We start from the raw sequence: 16,509 nt of genomic DNA, 5'->3' as shown, positions 1-16,509 counted from the left end.
AATAGCCCAACTAGCCCATTAATAATAATAAAAATAAACATTTTGGACAAAGCCGAGCAGATCGGCCGAGAAAACCTAATCCCCCTTCTCCCCCGTTCCTTCCTCAGAATTGTAAGAGAGATTGCCGACAATATGCAGCAGAGAAAGATTGCTTCCGGTCGTCCATCGGGGACTGACGGGTCGGATTACTCTTATCGCATGGTGGTGGATTCAAGTAAGTTTTCAGATAAGAAGGTTATATAGATTTCTTATCTAATGTGATAAGCGAAATTAATTTACTCTGTTTTTCTTGTAATTGTACTGCAGGATACACGAAGGTTGCAAAGGGGAAGTCCCGCCTTGGAACTCTACTCGTGGCTCAGGTGATCACATCCTCAATTCCATCTCTGTCCGTATGGGCTTAAGATCCCTAGATTAGAATGCAAAAAAAAAGGTATATTTTACTGTTGTATTTTAGTAAATTGTAATTTAACGCGTATGTATTCGATTATTCCTATCATATATGTTAAGACGTTCCCCTGTATCGAGTAGGGTTTTAGTAGTACAAAATGTGCAACTTTACTTACCGTCTACCTTGATCTGTCTTTCAAGAATAGTGAAATGAATGTTGTCCCCCGTGGAGTTAAGCAAATTAGAAATCCAAGTAAATTTGTCTGCGCTTCTTGTTTCTCTTAATTTTGCCATCGCTATAATCTTAGTTTGATTCATCATTCAATTGATGCACATAAGTTTGGTTCATTGCGCATAATTTTGGTTCATCAAGTAGCTAGCTACAACCAAGGGCTAAACAACAATTTCATCTACTTTGGTTATAGTAAAAATTGTACTTGAAAAGTAGAGGCCTTCGCCCTTCATGTTCAGGATTTGTCCCCTAAAGATAGTGTTATACTCCACATAAGCATATTCTAGTTGGCGAAGCCTCCTTATTTCTGTCAGAATGCAATTCTTTGAAATTTATTTGAAAATCTACTCGGCTGACTCATCTTTGATATTTTGGTTGCAGACTATCAACCAAGTGATTGGTTTTCTATGGGTGTTTTTATCTACACAACAAATAGAGGAAATTAATAAGCCTGAAATCTTATCTATCTCAATTGGACTCATTTCTCTTGTCATTGGAGAATTAGGTTTATTTGCATTCTCATCTATCTTAAATTACTTTTCGGTATTTAATTTTGTAAAGTTGTATAAGCTGATTCAGGTTGTATTGTTCTTAATAGGTCGGAGGCGAAGCCAGGTGATTCTGTTGAGACTGTACATCATTCTATCTTCCGTTGCTATTGCATCGACTGTTGCATGTCTTATTAGGAGTGGTTCATTTGTCAAGGTGAAATTCTACTGTTATTATTTGTTGAACCATTCTTTTATCTTTTCACAACTTGCTATTCCTTTTTTCTTGCACATAGTTAAGTATGCATTAAAAGTGTTGCTTATTAATACATGGAGGTTAAAATGTTGGCCTACAGGCTATCTTTCTTTCATGTCTTGTATTTCCTAGTTTGTAAGAAGTAGTCACACTCAATGATTCCACTTCTAGTTTTAGAAGATTTTGAAACAGATAGATATTAAGAGCTCTATCTGATAGTTAGACAAGAGAAAGATGAGTAGAGAGATAAATCCATCATTTAAGTTGTTTTTATCCCCATATCTAGACGGCTCAAGCCTGCCTCTGTTGCATATGGTTAACAATTATGATTTATAAGAAGCATTTTTACCAACTTCCGTAAAGGAAAGTGCTCCCAACCACAAAATCGTGGTTATTGATCATGTTATCTTGGTCTTATTATGCTTATACTGGTACCTGAAATGTAATGATGCATATACAGATATACAAACGTGTACATGTTCATCTATTATTCTGATAGGAAAATCTCAAATGATCAGTAAAACCGGTTGGTTGATACTTATATAGAGAAGTTGTATGGTCTAGTTAGGTGAGTTACCCCACTTCTTTGCCACACCACTTCTTTCTTGTTTTTGGCCCGAAGATGTAATTCTATGTGTATTCATCAACTTTAACTGCAGTACATTTTATGTCTCAGTTTATCTTTATACCTTGGATGAGTATCTGTATGTTCATTTGAGAATCTTTGAGGACTCGTTATCGCTGATTCTATTAAATTATTAAGCAGGTTATCCACTATCATATGAAGGTCATGATGAATTCTGAACTCTTTGGGACTATCCATGTTTTTCTCGGTGAGTTGCATATGTATTGTCTGTCTATACATTGATAAATCAAAGTACCAACTGTTTATGCCCTTTTGTTTCTTTTTGGAACCAGGTGTGCTGTTGCAAGTAATTGTTATCTTCACAACAGTTGCTCTTGTGCGAAACATGTCTCCTAAGAGAGTGCCCTGAATGTGCAACCTCAATAGTTGCATTTTATTAGAGCTAGTCGCCGAATTTGATGAGACATTAATCAAATGGATACTGTTCTGGAAGAAAATATTTCATAATGCGCTGGAAGGGATATTTATGCCTAATTTTAACAATCAGTACTCTTAACTAGATACTCTTTGTCAGATCATGCAGAACCAGGTTTATCTGTATTGTGAGGGATACTTATACTTTCCCAGTGGCATTTTTGTTAGATACACCCAGGATTTGAAGCGAAATTTTGATAGTTTTGAAAGTTCGGAGAGTCAATGTAATATCTCTGTCCCTTTTGCGGCATTCGCATATATATCTTGTCTTTTGAGTTGAGTATAGTATTCTTAGCTTCTTCTAGTGAGCTGCCATATGATCCATGATTTGCATTAATCCATGTTCTTTTTTTCGCTTAAATTAAACATTCAATTCAACGGGAACAAAAGGAACTGCCTTTTGATAAAAGCCAAAGCAATAGTGGAGGTCAACTGACTAGGACTTGCATGCATCATGCAGCGTTGACATAAAATATGCACACTAGTAATCCCAATCATTTTTAGTGGATCACCCATCAGCAAGTCCTAGTCATGACTACGAGTACATATGAACTGTTTCTGGATATCCAAACAGATGCACCACGGATAATAAGTACATGCTGTTTCACAATTGAGCAGCATTAATCATATAAGGATATGAATGGTTACAGATATATCGATAATATATAGTATACTGTGAAAAATATATAATAAAACAAATGGAGTAGAAATTAAAAGGAAACACGTGGGATCTTATTATAAATATAAACTGCCATCTGGCTGTTTCTTTATTATTATTTAAACGAAATCCCCAGTTAACATTATTGGAGAGATACGGTTTCGGATCAGGATCAAGAACGTCGTGAAATTATTCGAGTCCGATTGGGGGTGGTAGCGGGTCGGATTTGGTAATTGTCTCCGCTGAAGTAGATATTTGCAACTTGGCGATTCGATCATTCCCGTAGCCCATTAGCCCCTTCTCTCTCTCTCTCTGGGATCCCGAGTTCTTGCCCTCTTGCTCGCTTCCACGGCGCTACTCCGACCTCTCTTCCAGACCACCGACGATCCTACTCCGGCAACCTCCGGTGAACTCCAACGAATTCTGGTATATATATCTCTCTCTCTCCTCTTCTTTGGTGTGAGATCTGCCATCGACCTCCTCCGGGGAGAAATTTGCGGTGCTCCGGCCTAGATTTCTGTCATCCCAGAAACCACAAAAGCTTAGCCTAACTAACGCCACTTAACCTATATCTTTTTGGAATCATTCCCCTCATTCTCCGACTACTACTACTATTCGGTTTTATTGATTTGACGAGTGCGATGAAAAAAGTAACTTTGTCATCGGTGCTGCATCTTCCTGAATATCTATGTATAATTTAGTGTCAAGAACGGTGGAGTTGTTGCTATGCCCGCTTTCTTGATCTCGTGAGTGCGATAAAAGAAGAAGTTTTGTGCCTGTGCTGCATATTCTTGAATTACTTTGCATTATTCGGTGTCAGAACGATGGACATGTTCAGTAACATGTTTACGATAAGATGTGTGTTACTTAGTTGGAGGTGGGATGCACAAAAGTGAGAAAAGGAGCAGTTAAGGCGTTCACAATTGTTTGGAATACTGCCCACTGCATGATGCGAAGACATGAAACTTATCCATGTAGTTATTGTGATAATTAAGATAGCACAGGAAGATTGGGAGTTTAATATAAGGGTTTTTTTGGCATTAGTTTACCTTTTAAGTTTTATCAGATTGTCTGTCCATTGTTCTTTCCTTTTGTCTTGATCTTGTGTTTAATAAACTCATGATATAAGGAAACAGAAACGTGCTATTATTATCTTTGAGAGGACCAAGGATGAAAGTCAAAAGATGGTCAAAATCAATGCTGTGAAAAGTGCCTGTGGTATGCGGGCATGCAGGCGCCTATGTGGTATCCAGGTGCCTATGCGGCCTAGCAATACAAATATTAAAATTAAATAATAAATAATTTACTCATGTAGTGTGTTTAATATGTTAGCATAATAAGCTAATAAATAGGTAAAAGTTGCAAAGTAATATATGGAGAATCATTGTCGTGTATTCCATCCACTAAGGATGCTACTTTTTAATCCTATAATTACTAACATATATTTTCAAGTTTGGTAAGTTGCACCCAAAAAAATTAAGAAATGACAAATTATTATGAAGCACTATAAATATCTTAATATTATTGGTATAACACTTTCATACGCATATGAAGGCATATATGTGACAAATATGTGATTTTTAGCGGTCAATATGCGGATGCATAGGTATGCGGTATGCACATGCAGCCTATAAATGATCGAACTGTATAGTACATATGCAGAGCGGTTGACCCACTGCCACCCCCTATGGGGCCGCATATGTGGTCTGTGTGGCTGCTTTTTGGATAATTTCTTTTTGTAGGAACATGTTTCTTTATGTTTTGTGATATAATGAAGTTCGTTCTTGGTGTAAGTTTCTTAACTGGTAATGTAAGTGTTCTAATCTTGTGCAAGCTTCATGTCTTCTTTGAATCGTTTTCTTTTTTATAAATCTTACGTTAATCTCTCTTTTTCAGATTTAATCGCTGTAAGCAGAAAATGGATGTTAAAATGCTGGAAAGCTTTCAGTGTCCCAACAAGTGAAGAAATGCACTTGGAATTGAATTTTTTTTGAGTTTTTTCTGACATCATCACAATGTCTGGGATGCTTAATGTAATTCTTCTTTTCAATACTTTTAGCAGACCAAATCTATTGATGTATTGCAGCTCCACTTTTTGATAAAGGAATAAATTAAATAGGCTCTAAATACTTGACTATATATGTATAGAATTAGTTTCTTTTTTCACCATAACTTGTGTTCAATATTAAGAGTGGAAAGCATATCGATCTGTTTCTTCATCATAATACAATTGTAGGCCATCTATTAAGAGTAATCCCAGTTTTTCCCTTCTACAGATCTACCTGTTGCAAAGTCTGACAGGTTGCTTTTGTTTCATATCCTCTCGCTGTGTTCTGACTTTTAGACGACCCATCAGTCTACCTCTTAGTTCTTTAGTTCTAGTGATTTAAAATCCACAATATTTCTAGAAGAGAGCTTTTGCATGAACTGTGTTCTATTTTCCATAAGCCCAAGAAATATAGAGCATTTATTATCTTGTATCAATGGCAGGAGCACAAACATACTTCGTTGAGTTCACCATTACCTCAAGCTCTAAGTGCTACTGTTAATTAATAATATCACGTCATCAGAGTTCCAGTAATATTAGGAAAGTAACTACCATAATTTGATACTTGGGTTGTATCAATAACTCTTCAACTTTTGTAGCTTTTCATTGCTTAAATATTTATCTCCTATTTCTTAATTATGATTACAACTTCCATTTTACTGTCTCAAATGGGCCGTATTTATATTTTGTAACAACATTTTGACTCATAAAACTTCATTGTTATCGTGCTTCATTAATTTTAATGAAAAGGTCTGTGGAGGTTACTACTAGTTGCTGCATTAAAAATCAACAAATTGTTTTGGAGCTTCAAATGTTTCATGTGTATGACCAGTCCTCATGCATATAAGGCTTATCACCTCAACCGCTGAGAGCTGGTCCAGGAATAACTCAATAAGTCTTCTTATAATATTCAAAATCAATTGCGCCATATTGTGACTTAATTTGATATCATGGTCTTCTCATATTGAATTGTTTTTCTTTCATAAGGCTGCATTGTTTTCTTTTATGGCTGGTTTTTTAAAGATGCAATGCAATTTACACTTACCGACTTTCGGTAAAGTGTCCTGTTGTGGTTTACGTAATACTTATGTATTCCTATATATGCATAGAATTTGATTATATTCTAAATTTGAACTGTTATCTTCTGGCAGTCAACTCTTAATGGATCAACATCAAATCTCCCTGATTCCACTGGAAGGTCTTTCACGACACCATTTTCTGGCCAATCTGCAACAAGTCCAGGTTTTCATCACTCTGGTGAGTTGTCACATACACTTTTTTAATTAACGAGTATGTGGCACACTTTTTAATATCAGTGGTACTAACTTATAGGTGGTCTACAAGGGTTGCACAACATTCATGGAAGCTTCAATATTCTGAACATGTCTAGCTCTCTTGCATCCCGAAATGCAGCAATGAATGGTGTTCCCTCAAATGGTGTACAACAACCCGGGGGAGGGATTTCTGGAGGACGGTTTTTATCAAATAATGTTCCAGTTGCTCTATCTCAGGTGTATATGAAGTGCCTCTTTATTTAACAATATGATGCTTCATAGTGGCATATTAATATGTGGTCCTTTTCTCATATCTCTCGATTAATGTTCCATCTATTTCCAGATGTTCATACTTCATATTGTGCATTGTCTTCTTGTCTCATGCAGATTTCACATGGGTATTCTGGTCAGACAAATAGAGGAGGGATCAGTGTTGTAGGAAATTCTGCTTTTAATACTAGTAACATTAATGGAGTTGGCGGTTCAATATCAGGGATTTCCTCAGGCTCTGGTGCTGTTGGCAACCGTGGTTCAGTTCCTGGCCTGGGTACTTCACCAATTTTAGGAAATGTAGGCCCTCGAATCACAAGCTCAATGGGAAATATTGTTGGTGGAGGTAATGTTGGAAGAAGCATAAGCTCCGCAGGGTTATCTGTTCCTGGAGGTGGTTCCCGTGTAAATTTAGCTGGAAATAGTGGGTCCGGGAGCCTTAACATGCAAGGATCCAGCAGATTGATGGGAGGCATGCTTCAACAAGGTGAACTTCTTAAGCTTTCTAGTTTCTAGTGATTAGAAAATTCAAAGATTTCCCTGTATCTTTCTCATCATGGTATATGTTAGTAGATGATATATCCTTTATCGTTGATTATAATTTGACCACTTGCCCACTTTAGCTATGCATAAATAGATCTCCTAGTCCAGAAGTCTAAGATAGGCACAAGTGAAGGACTAACTGATGGATGTTTTTTTTTTTTTTTTTTTTTTTTTTGAGAACAAACTAACTGATGGATCCTATGAGAAATAGTTTGCTGGATTTGTTGCACCTGAGAGAAGATCAAATCTTGAGTAGACTCTTCTACCATCTAGTCTATGATAATAGTCCACTTAAGTTGAGGAATGATGACTCCTGTAAATTTAGCTTCTGGTTAACAATGAATGACATTAAGGAGCAGTACACATGTCTCTCCTTTTCAATACTACAACGGTACAGCCATCTCTGTCACATCTGAAGTTCTGAGTCAGATACATGTGTATCTACATGTGTTTGCTTGTAGCTGCCTATATGCGTGGGGCTTTGTGTGTGACACATGTACATGCATGTAATATACATGAAATACTAGACGTATTGACTTTTTTACCTACTGATATTTTGAATTAGAAGCTTGTGGCAATATTTTGAGCATTTTATAGAGATGCTGAATAAGCGCACATCTGAAAGAGAAACTTTTAGATTTTAATCATCACGTTTCATGGTCAAGTATAGTATTGACTTTTTTAACCTACTGATATCTTGAATTAGAAGCTTGTTATAACATATTTGAGCATTTTATAGAGATGCTGAATAAGCACACATCTGAAAGAGAACTTCAAGAATTTTAATCATCATGTTTCATGATCAACTATGCTTTGTTCTGTGACTACTAGATGATAATGTTCTGAACTATGCCGTTACCCTAGGCTGATGTCAACATGCCAATTAAAGGTGCATTGACATGCCTCCTTTTGGTAGATTGAATAGTATTTTCAGCAATAGATGGCAAAGTTGCATATCTGGTTGGATAGAACATGTGGTTTCTTATAACAATGAAAAGTTTGGTTGGAGCGATACTGTAGTACTCTCAATGAGATCAATATCATAATCTTTTTAGACATCTTGACCCTTCATATTTCTTTTGTTTAAGTGACGTGGATATCTCCTGCAGTCAATTAGCAATGATATGGTAAACTGAAATTTATTGCTACTTGTTTGCTTACGATAGCTGTTGTCGAAGGAGTTGATAATTAGAAGCATGCTTTTGGCCATATAGCAGCAAACAGTTATTATATGAAGTTTATGGGATGCATTAGTTTCTCATATATTAATAAATTCAGTCGTTTTTGTCCTGGAAGTCGATGTAACACAGTGGTTCTGAAGGAAATAGGCATGGTGATCTTTTAGTAGTTCTAGGAGCTCGGACATTGACTATGTGAAGCTTTAAAATAATAGCTTTTTTCAACAATGGATCTGAATTAGAAGCTTGAGAGACAAGAAAGCTTTGATTTCACAATGTTCAGTTCTCTTTAGACATCATAAGGTCATAGGATTGATCCTGTTGTGCTTTTATCTAATCCTCTCTCTTCCTTCCAGAATCCATCCCAGAGTTGATTCATTTGATATGTTCCATGACTTCTTTGTTAACTTCAAATTGATTCCTTAGTGCTTCAGACAATTTTCTCTTCTTACAATTTAAGGGCATGTATATATTGTATGTCCTATAATCTGTAGACAATGTTCTTTCTGATTCTATTCTTGTCTTTCTAAAGGTTTTTCAGTCACATAGATGTCAAATAATTTCAAATACCAGCAGATACGGTACTTCATAATAAACTGTCTATCAGATCAATGTATCTCTATTTTTGCTGATTTAGTATATCCATTTGTAGCTTGTATAAGTACTATTGTACTAATACTATAACCATTGACCTGCATTCTTCTCTCAAAACTATATTCATTTCTTATAAAGATGTTCCCTGAGACATTTACTGGACTCTGTATATTTGTAGCACCGCAAATGATGGGAATGCTTGGAAGTTCTTACACTGCATCTGGAGGACCTTTATCCCACAATCAGCTACAAGGATCTAACAATTCACTAAGCTCAATAGGGATGCTAAATGATGTAAATTCCAATGACAGTTCTCCATTTGACATGAATGATTTTCCCCAATTGACTGGACGACCAAATTCAGCAGGAGGACCGCAAGGACAATTGAGTAAATTTTACTCTGACTTCGATACTCATTTCTTTGTATAAATATTCTGAACTGCCAGCTGATCTTTAAAGTTTTAGGTTCCATGCGCAAGCAAGCAGCTGGTGTTAGCTCCATTGTCCAACAGAACCAAGAATTTAGCATCCAAAATGAAGATTTTCCTGCTTTACCTGGATACAAAGGTCTTTCAGTTGTCATACTCATCTAGACTTTGCTTTGCACTTTCTTGATTCTTATTTTCATATATGTGTGCCTCATGGTTGTCTTATTGATTCATTTTGATTTATTTACCTTGATCATGGTTGTATGAGTGGTTCATGTGACATTTTGTTATTTGAGGGCATATCATGTTGAGGGTTTGTTTAAATGTGGATAGTTTTTGTTCTTATCAAGTTATATTTTACCTGTTCGTCTGAACCATTAAATTCACATAATCATTGTTCACTATCATAGCTTGCAAGTACATGAGATGAAACCTCAGCCATAAAAAGTGCAGATGCCTGCTGCTAGTTGTCATCCACCAAGCATATGTGCTACAGCTCAACATGTAGACTATATTATGAATTGAAACAATGAAGAAAGCTCACAAGAGTTTTAGAAGCTAAATCATTGAAATCATCTGCATGAACTAATTGGTCTTGTCTAGACTGATCTGCATCTCTGTATGATAACATGCCTACTCTTGTCAGCTGTATTGTCTTGCTTCATCCTAGATATGAGTATGCAACTAATAATGATAAATGTCTCTCACACTTGTGCAGTAAATTCTGGGCATCTTACACAAGAAAATATTTGCTTAATCAGTTATTTCTGGTTGGCTATAGTATCATGGCTATATTTTGTTAACGGCATGTGACAGAACTCTGATTCTTATGTAGGTGGTAGCACAGATTTTTCCACAGATTTACATCAAAAGGAACAGTTTCAAGAAATCGCCTCTATGATACCCTCACAGCATTTTCCTGTGCGTCAATATCTCTCATTTAACTGAGATTTAATCATTCAACTCAGTATATTTATGACATAATGTTCTTGAATGATGACTGAGTTTGTGCACTAGATGCAGATGACTAGATCTTCTGGATTCAACTTAGGAGGGACCTTTTCCTCGAATCGTCAGCAACAACAGCAGCACCCTGGTGCAGTCAGTAATGCTGGGGTTGCCTTTACACCTGGAAACAATCAAGATTTTCTCCAGTTGCATGGTTCTGATTTGTTTCCATCCTCTCATGGAACCTACCACCCCCAGGTATACTATTTATTTAATGGTTCCTTTACATGCATTACTGTGCAATATATAACTATGAATCAAAGCCTGTAAAATGATGATAAGTGGAGTTCTTTTACTTGAATTGATTAGATTCAAAATAATGGGCCTCCTAGCATTGGATTGCGACCACTGAGCTCACCTGGACCAGCGTCGGGTTTGAGAGCATATGAGCAGCTTATTCAGCAATACCAACATTCGCAGAATCCATCTCAAGTCAGGCTGCAACAGATGTCTGTCGCGACACAATCCTATAGAGATCAGAATATTAAATCATCACAAGGAACGCAAACATCTCCTGATCGGTTTGGGTTGCTTGGCTTGCTAGGTGTTATTAGTATGAGCGATCCAGATCTAACCTCCCTTGCTCTGGGGATTGACTTGACAACTTTAGGATTGAATCTGAACTCATCAGATAATCTCCATAAGACATTTTGCTCGCCATGGACTGATGAGTCTTCCAAAGGAGAGCCAGATTATCGCATTCCACCTTGTTATATTGCACAATCACCACCTCCACTGCAGGTTTATTCTTATCTCTTAGTATTCTCTTATGTAGGTTTTATGCCATCTATATATCATAATGAACAGCATTTGATGAACATGCATTTGACAATGTAGCAAGGGCATTTTATGAGATTCCAGCTTGCAACGCTGTTCTTCATCTTTTACAGGTGTGTTTAGCTTAGTAACTACATACTCTATTTACTACAGTTAATGCAATTGCTATTCAGTTAATCCATTTACCCAACTCTCTTGCGCTTCTCTTGCAGTATGCCAAAGGATGAAGCTCAGATTTGTGCTGCTTCTGAACTGTACTGCCTCACACCTTCCCTCTCTCCTCCTCCATTGCATATTATATATCTATTGTTGTTGATGTTTCTTTAAACACATGTAGATTCTCATGCTTAATTTATTGTTTCGGATGCTTAGTCAAACCTCTTTGCAATAATTTCTCCAATTTGCAAAGGAGTCGATGTTTACTCGGGACTGAGTAGATTCATGGTCTTTTGCACGACTGCAACTATCATATTTGGACTTTATTAGGGGATGATTTGCAGTTTCAAGCTCTATTAATTTTCCCCCCATAAAATCAAAAGAATTTGGACTTTCTGCATTCTCTTTTCACACTTTACCCTTCAAAATATTTAGCAATTTTGATTAATTATGATTCTGTATTATATGCCTATCCAGATATTCGCGCGGATGGTTCTATCACAGAGAGCATCAATTATGGTTCACAAGAATTGCAAACGTTGAGCCTCTTGTAAAGACCAACGCCTATGAGAGGGGATCTTATCTTTGTTTCGACCCCCACACATGGGACACAATTCGTAAGGTTGAAACATTTCACTTTCTATTCTCTGTCTGCATTTGTGTTATTTTGTGTTATACCATATTTTACCTGCCAAAATTTTCCATTCGCCATGTCTGCAGGATAACTTCGTTGTCCATTATGAGGCCGTGGAGAAGAAGCCAACACTTGTTTCTGCCCGCCTTCAACATTAACCAAGAAAGTTTCCATGTAAAATGTGGCTCGTGTTTCATTGTTTTTAAAATAAGCACAATCTTTTTTCTTTTTTTTAACCCTCATTTTCCCATTTTACCAGATGCTTTTAGTACTTGTACATTTCTCTTAGAGTTGGTTATTGTCGTGCTCACAGAAGTAATATTATGCACATGACTCTCACACCAATCCTTTCATAATTGTAAGAACTAAAGGATAGAAAGTAAAGCGAAAGGGAAGGGAAGAATATCCGATCATCCATCCTCACATACATAATATTTTTCCAAAGCTAATTGTAAATTATTTAGATTTCGATCTGGTTATTTACTTGTATATATATATATATATATATATATATATATCAAAATCATTTCTATCAAGTGGCGAGGCGAGTGAAGGAGGAAAGAAAAAGTATTAGGTAACTATTTTTTCTTTTTCTCAAACTCTTGTAGATATGATGCCTGCAAAATACCAACCCAGTTGCCTATGACCAAAGTAATAAACAATAAAAACGGAGCTCTCGATCTATCTAAGAATTGGACGTTTTGGTGAATAAATGTCAATCCCAAGATAGTTAACTAAAATTACACTTTTTAAGCGTACAATCTCGGTATGAGGAGCAATGCGCTAATTATTAATCTTAAATTTTATAATTATAATAATTTTGCCAAAACAATAATATCATCGCCTTGTTCAACAGTTGGACTGTCTGTGGCTCAAGTGATTATACGCTTCTTCGCCGTCTCCGGCGCATGGCAACCGTCTCCTCGCTTTCTGCCGGCGACGCGGCGGCGGCCGCCGGCGAATGGGACGAGCTAAGGAAAGAGGCCCGTAGACTCGAAGGCGATCTCGACGTCCGCCTCTCCTCCTACGCCAAGCTCGGAGGTACATCACTCGCTTCCGTTCCTCATTCCTCTCAATTCCATCTCTCTCTATCTCTCTCTTCTGTCCCACTTTTCTTATGATATCTTGGACGGGTCGTAGGTTATTCGGATCCGAGGATCCCGACGAGCGAATCGCACTGGAAGTCCGTGGAGATGGAGATCGAGACGCTTCTCGAGAGGTTAATCGACGTCAATGAAGAGATGAGCCGTTGCGCCTCCGCCGCGACCACGCCCGCCTCCTCCGTCGCCCAGAAGCTTACTAGACATCGAGACATCCTTCATGAATTCACTCAGGTTCGGATCTGCTTGCCTTTTCGCTTGGTTTCGGTTCCGCATCTTTTTCTTGGTAATAGCTTCTCTTGTCTTGTTGGGTCACTTCGAAAGATACGTGGATGAATACGTTTAAATTCGATTGTAGAGTAAGATTATAGAGTGAGATGGGAAATAATCTTGAAATGCTCGAGAGGAGGTGCGTCCTTGGGAGTTCGATTGGAAAACGAATTGGGGATTGCCGGAGGAAGTAAATAACTAAAAATATGTGGTATAGTTTAACTAAGATTCAGCGATAATAGGTAAAGAGGAACCATTATAGGGTAATTTTGTCTATTCTCACTTGGTTAGCATATCATAATTTTGTTCTCCAAGATTTGGTACGTTGACAGGTCCATATCTTGTCGATCTAAAATATAGAAAAGGATAAAGGAATCTTTGTTTCAACAAAAGTCACAATTTTATAACCTTGAGATGGGCTAAAATTAATATGATGAAAGAGTCCCTTAAGTCAACTTAGTCCAAGTTGAGAAGTTTTTGAGCCCTCTAGGAGTTAAAAAGAAGAAAAAAAAATGGCCATTGCTTTTAACTTTGATGGGCTTACTTTTCTGTCAAATTCTTCACTTTGCTCTTTTCTTCTAGGCAAATAAGAGACCCGAGTTCTCTATCTTGACTTGAACACATATGGTCATTCTTTGTAAGGTTGTTCTTACTAGGAGTAAAGAAGTGGCAACTACCACAGTCAATTAAATTGCTTCTCTAGGTTGTTCTTGCAGAGCAAACTGATACTCTGTCAAATAGATTAAACCTTGGGTATTTTTATCGTCGGAGGTTCATGAGTTGAACGGAAAATTTCAGTTTGTCCACAAACAGTGTGCGGATTGCGATTGTTTGCGAAAAGCAACTAGTTGGACTTATATTACTCCTGTTTGTTTACTTATAGTGAGCAGAAGGGCACAATAAGTTCAATTTGATTACAAGAACAATCGATAGACAGTGTTATTATGTTATGTTGGAACGCTGGACTTTTAGCATGATAGCATTGATCATTTCATATAGAACTAGCTAGATAGGTCCTTGAGGACATTTATTTTGAGGCTTAACTTTAAGCCCCCTTTTATGCAGAAAGCTGAAAAGCCTGGCCCAATGCTTTATAGGGCAGCAGACTGCCTAATGTCTTAGCCTGTCAATGATCGAATTTGTATTCAATCCAGAGAAGGTTCAAAGAAGAACAGTATCAGCTATATCCTTGCCTAAATCAACTACCCTCATTATTGTATGGGTAGTTAGTTATATTAGTAAATAGAAGGAAAATTGATTGTAGCAAATTTGATATAGTTATTTATTATATCATAAAATTGCTGGTAAAAGATCATTATGTTCCGGAAGCAAATGAGAAGCTAAACAAGTGATGTGTCACATCAAAAATTATATTGCTTGAGGGAGCCTTTATAATAGTTAATTCATGGCTAAATGAAAATATCCTAAACCAAATGGACGCAAATGAGGACTATGATCCTTCAGCTGGTGTATATGACATTATCTGGGGTCCAGACAGCCATGAATCATCCGTCCATCATGACTAAAAAGCAGTATAGATAATGAAGATTTTTCTTTCATTCACAAGAGTACGAGAAATCTTGTACAACAATTGTCTAATATTGGTATTCAATTGAAACTAATGAAAAATATATTTTGATGCACAAATCTGTTATGTTGTGAATGATCATTAAAATCCTTGTGAGGACCAAAAGATGTGTATTTTATTATTATATGGTACAACATTTGGTTGACTTGTGATGTGTCCTCTGGAAACATCTCTCCATGCCCAAATTTAATAATTAACATGCTAGGCATTCTATCTTGTCGGTTTTTGCCTACATAGCAAGCTTATGATCCGGTTTATCATTTTGCTTTTCTTTCTTTTTTCTTATTATGACATGTCAGGAGTTCAAGCGAACGAGGGGAAACATAATGACAATGAGGGAACATGCTGAGCTTCTTACTTCTGTGCGCAATGACATTAATGAATCCAAGGTTCGTAACCTGTTATTAGAGATGAATACTTTTCAGGTTTGCTTTAGTGAATCCTAATTATGTATTAACGAAATAAATAAGGAAAACAGATATCAAGAAGCATGCAGTCAGCACCAAATTTACTAAGAGAACGAGCTGCTATACATGGAAGCATTACACAGGTGATGAAAATTGTATTAGATTTCACTAGTTGGATATTGTTCAGATAAGCTTGCCAATTACAGATTGATGAGGTAACTGATCAAGCTGAGGCAATGAGGGGAGTCTTGGCCTCTCAAAGAAGTACATTCCGTGAGATTCAAGGAAAAGTGAAGCAACTGAGTGACAGATTTCCTGTGATCCGTAACCTCCTAGGTATCACTCCATCACTCCATACTTCTGTGTGTATCTGGTAAAGAACTTCGTGTTTCAATTATTATCGAAGACTATTAATAGTCTGATACTGATATCCACACGGTCACATTTGCCATTAATTTGCATTCTCTGGACCTTCATTCATATACACATCATGCAGGGACAATCAAGCGGAAGAAGTCAAAAGATACGCTAGTTCTCTCAGCTGTTATTGCTGTGTGTACTTTGTTCCTCATACTTTACTGGATCTCCAAATGATTTCTGAAACAAAAGGTAAAGCGACGTTGATGTTGTTTGTTGTTGTTGTGGTTGTTGGGACTTAATTCCTCTGACAACAGTCAGGCATGGATAATTGACAGGTTTCCCAAGCTTCCCATTACACCCAGCTCATATCTCACCCGTATGTATGGAACAATCATTTCGCCAGGAGCTAACTTTAAAGTCGACTTTGGAGGAGATGGTGTTATGAATAACAGAATCACCTGCAGGAGATCTTGTGATTTAGGAAGAGCTGTTAATATCTCTGTACAGGGATTAACATAGCTTTCTCAAAGCCCCAGACATTTGTCATCCTGTAGTTGCTATTTGGTTTCGTAATAGATTATTAAGAGCTCTTCAGGATGTAATTTAAGTGCCAAAAAGTAGAATCCAATTCCCACTGCTTCGTATTCTATATGTTAAGCTTGCACAATTAATGATGATATTTCTCTATCCGAACTATATAATTGAAAGGTTGCTCAGTAATTTCTTTCCCATACTAATTGGTGCAAGAATTTGACAGGCCATCTGACGTTATTAATTGTCACATATTAAAT

General features: G+C 37.0%; 3 protein-coding genes and 1 non-coding gene across 9 annotated transcripts; 3 read left to right on the top strand and 1 right to left on the bottom strand.

Annotated features, from left to right (window-relative positions):
* The first annotated feature begins 46 nt into the window (after positions 1–46).
* On the top strand, positions 47–2,709 carry LOC140765227 (uncharacterized). The gene is made up of 6 exons (XM_073104201.1): positions 47–214; positions 307–362; positions 1,004–1,127; positions 1,221–1,327; positions 2,133–2,199; positions 2,285–2,709. Exons 1-6 carry the CDS (start codon positions 133–135, stop codon positions 2,359–2,361), a joined length of 513 nt encoding a protein of 170 aa, XP_072960302.1. The 5' UTR covers positions 47–132; the 3' UTR covers positions 2,362–2,709.
* A 660-nt stretch (positions 2,710–3,369) lies between these two features.
* On the top strand, positions 3,370–12,332 carry LOC140764905 (probable NOT transcription complex subunit VIP2). 6 transcript variants are annotated; one of them, XM_073103753.1, is made up of 14 exons: positions 3,370–3,510; positions 4,981–5,117; positions 6,283–6,388; positions 6,476–6,642; positions 6,793–7,162; positions 9,169–9,378; positions 9,456–9,557; positions 10,254–10,339; positions 10,442–10,624; positions 10,736–11,167; positions 11,264–11,316; positions 11,416–11,457; positions 11,837–11,981; positions 12,080–12,332. In XM_073103753.1, the coding sequence occupies exons 2-14, from the start codon at positions 5,100–5,102 to the stop codon at positions 12,149–12,151; spliced, it is 1,986 nt and encodes a 661-aa protein (XP_072959854.1). In that variant the 5' UTR covers positions 3,370–3,510; positions 4,981–5,099; the 3' UTR covers positions 12,152–12,332. The 6 variants fall into 6 exon arrangements, with proteins under 6 accessions (XP_072959854.1, XP_072959851.1, XP_072959850.1 ...); XM_073103750.1 differs by having other exon boundaries at positions 10,436–10,624; XM_073103749.1 differs by having other exon boundaries at positions 6,464–6,642.
* Positions 6,311–6,388, bottom strand: LOC140766364 (small nucleolar RNA snoR35). Its single transcript, XR_012105403.1, has one exon. It is a non-coding gene; the product is annotated as a small nucleolar RNA snoR35 (small nucleolar RNA).
* Positions 12,333–12,733: 401 nt separating the features above from the next.
* LOC140765371 (Golgi SNAP receptor complex member 1-2-like) lies at positions 12,734–16,429 on the top strand. The gene is made up of 8 exons (XM_073104424.1): positions 12,734–12,759; positions 12,850–13,034; positions 13,134–13,327; positions 15,251–15,340; positions 15,430–15,501; positions 15,565–15,694; positions 15,855–15,967; positions 16,054–16,429. Exons 2-7 carry the CDS (start codon positions 12,902–12,904, stop codon positions 15,950–15,952), a joined length of 717 nt encoding a protein of 238 aa, XP_072960525.1. The 5' UTR covers positions 12,734–12,759; positions 12,850–12,901; the 3' UTR covers positions 15,953–15,967; positions 16,054–16,429.
* The last annotated feature ends 80 nt before the right edge of the window (positions 16,430–16,509 follow it).

This window comes from Typha angustifolia, chromosome 8 (assembly GCF_048772165.1).
Source record: "Typha angustifolia cultivar Huaian chromosome 8, ASM4877216v1, whole genome shotgun sequence".
In the NCBI taxonomy this organism is placed as follows: domain Eukaryota; kingdom Viridiplantae; phylum Streptophyta; class Magnoliopsida; order Poales; family Typhaceae; genus Typha; species Typha angustifolia.
The sequence above is the reverse complement of the archived record's forward strand: the minus strand, read 5'-3'. Positions and strand labels throughout refer to the sequence as shown.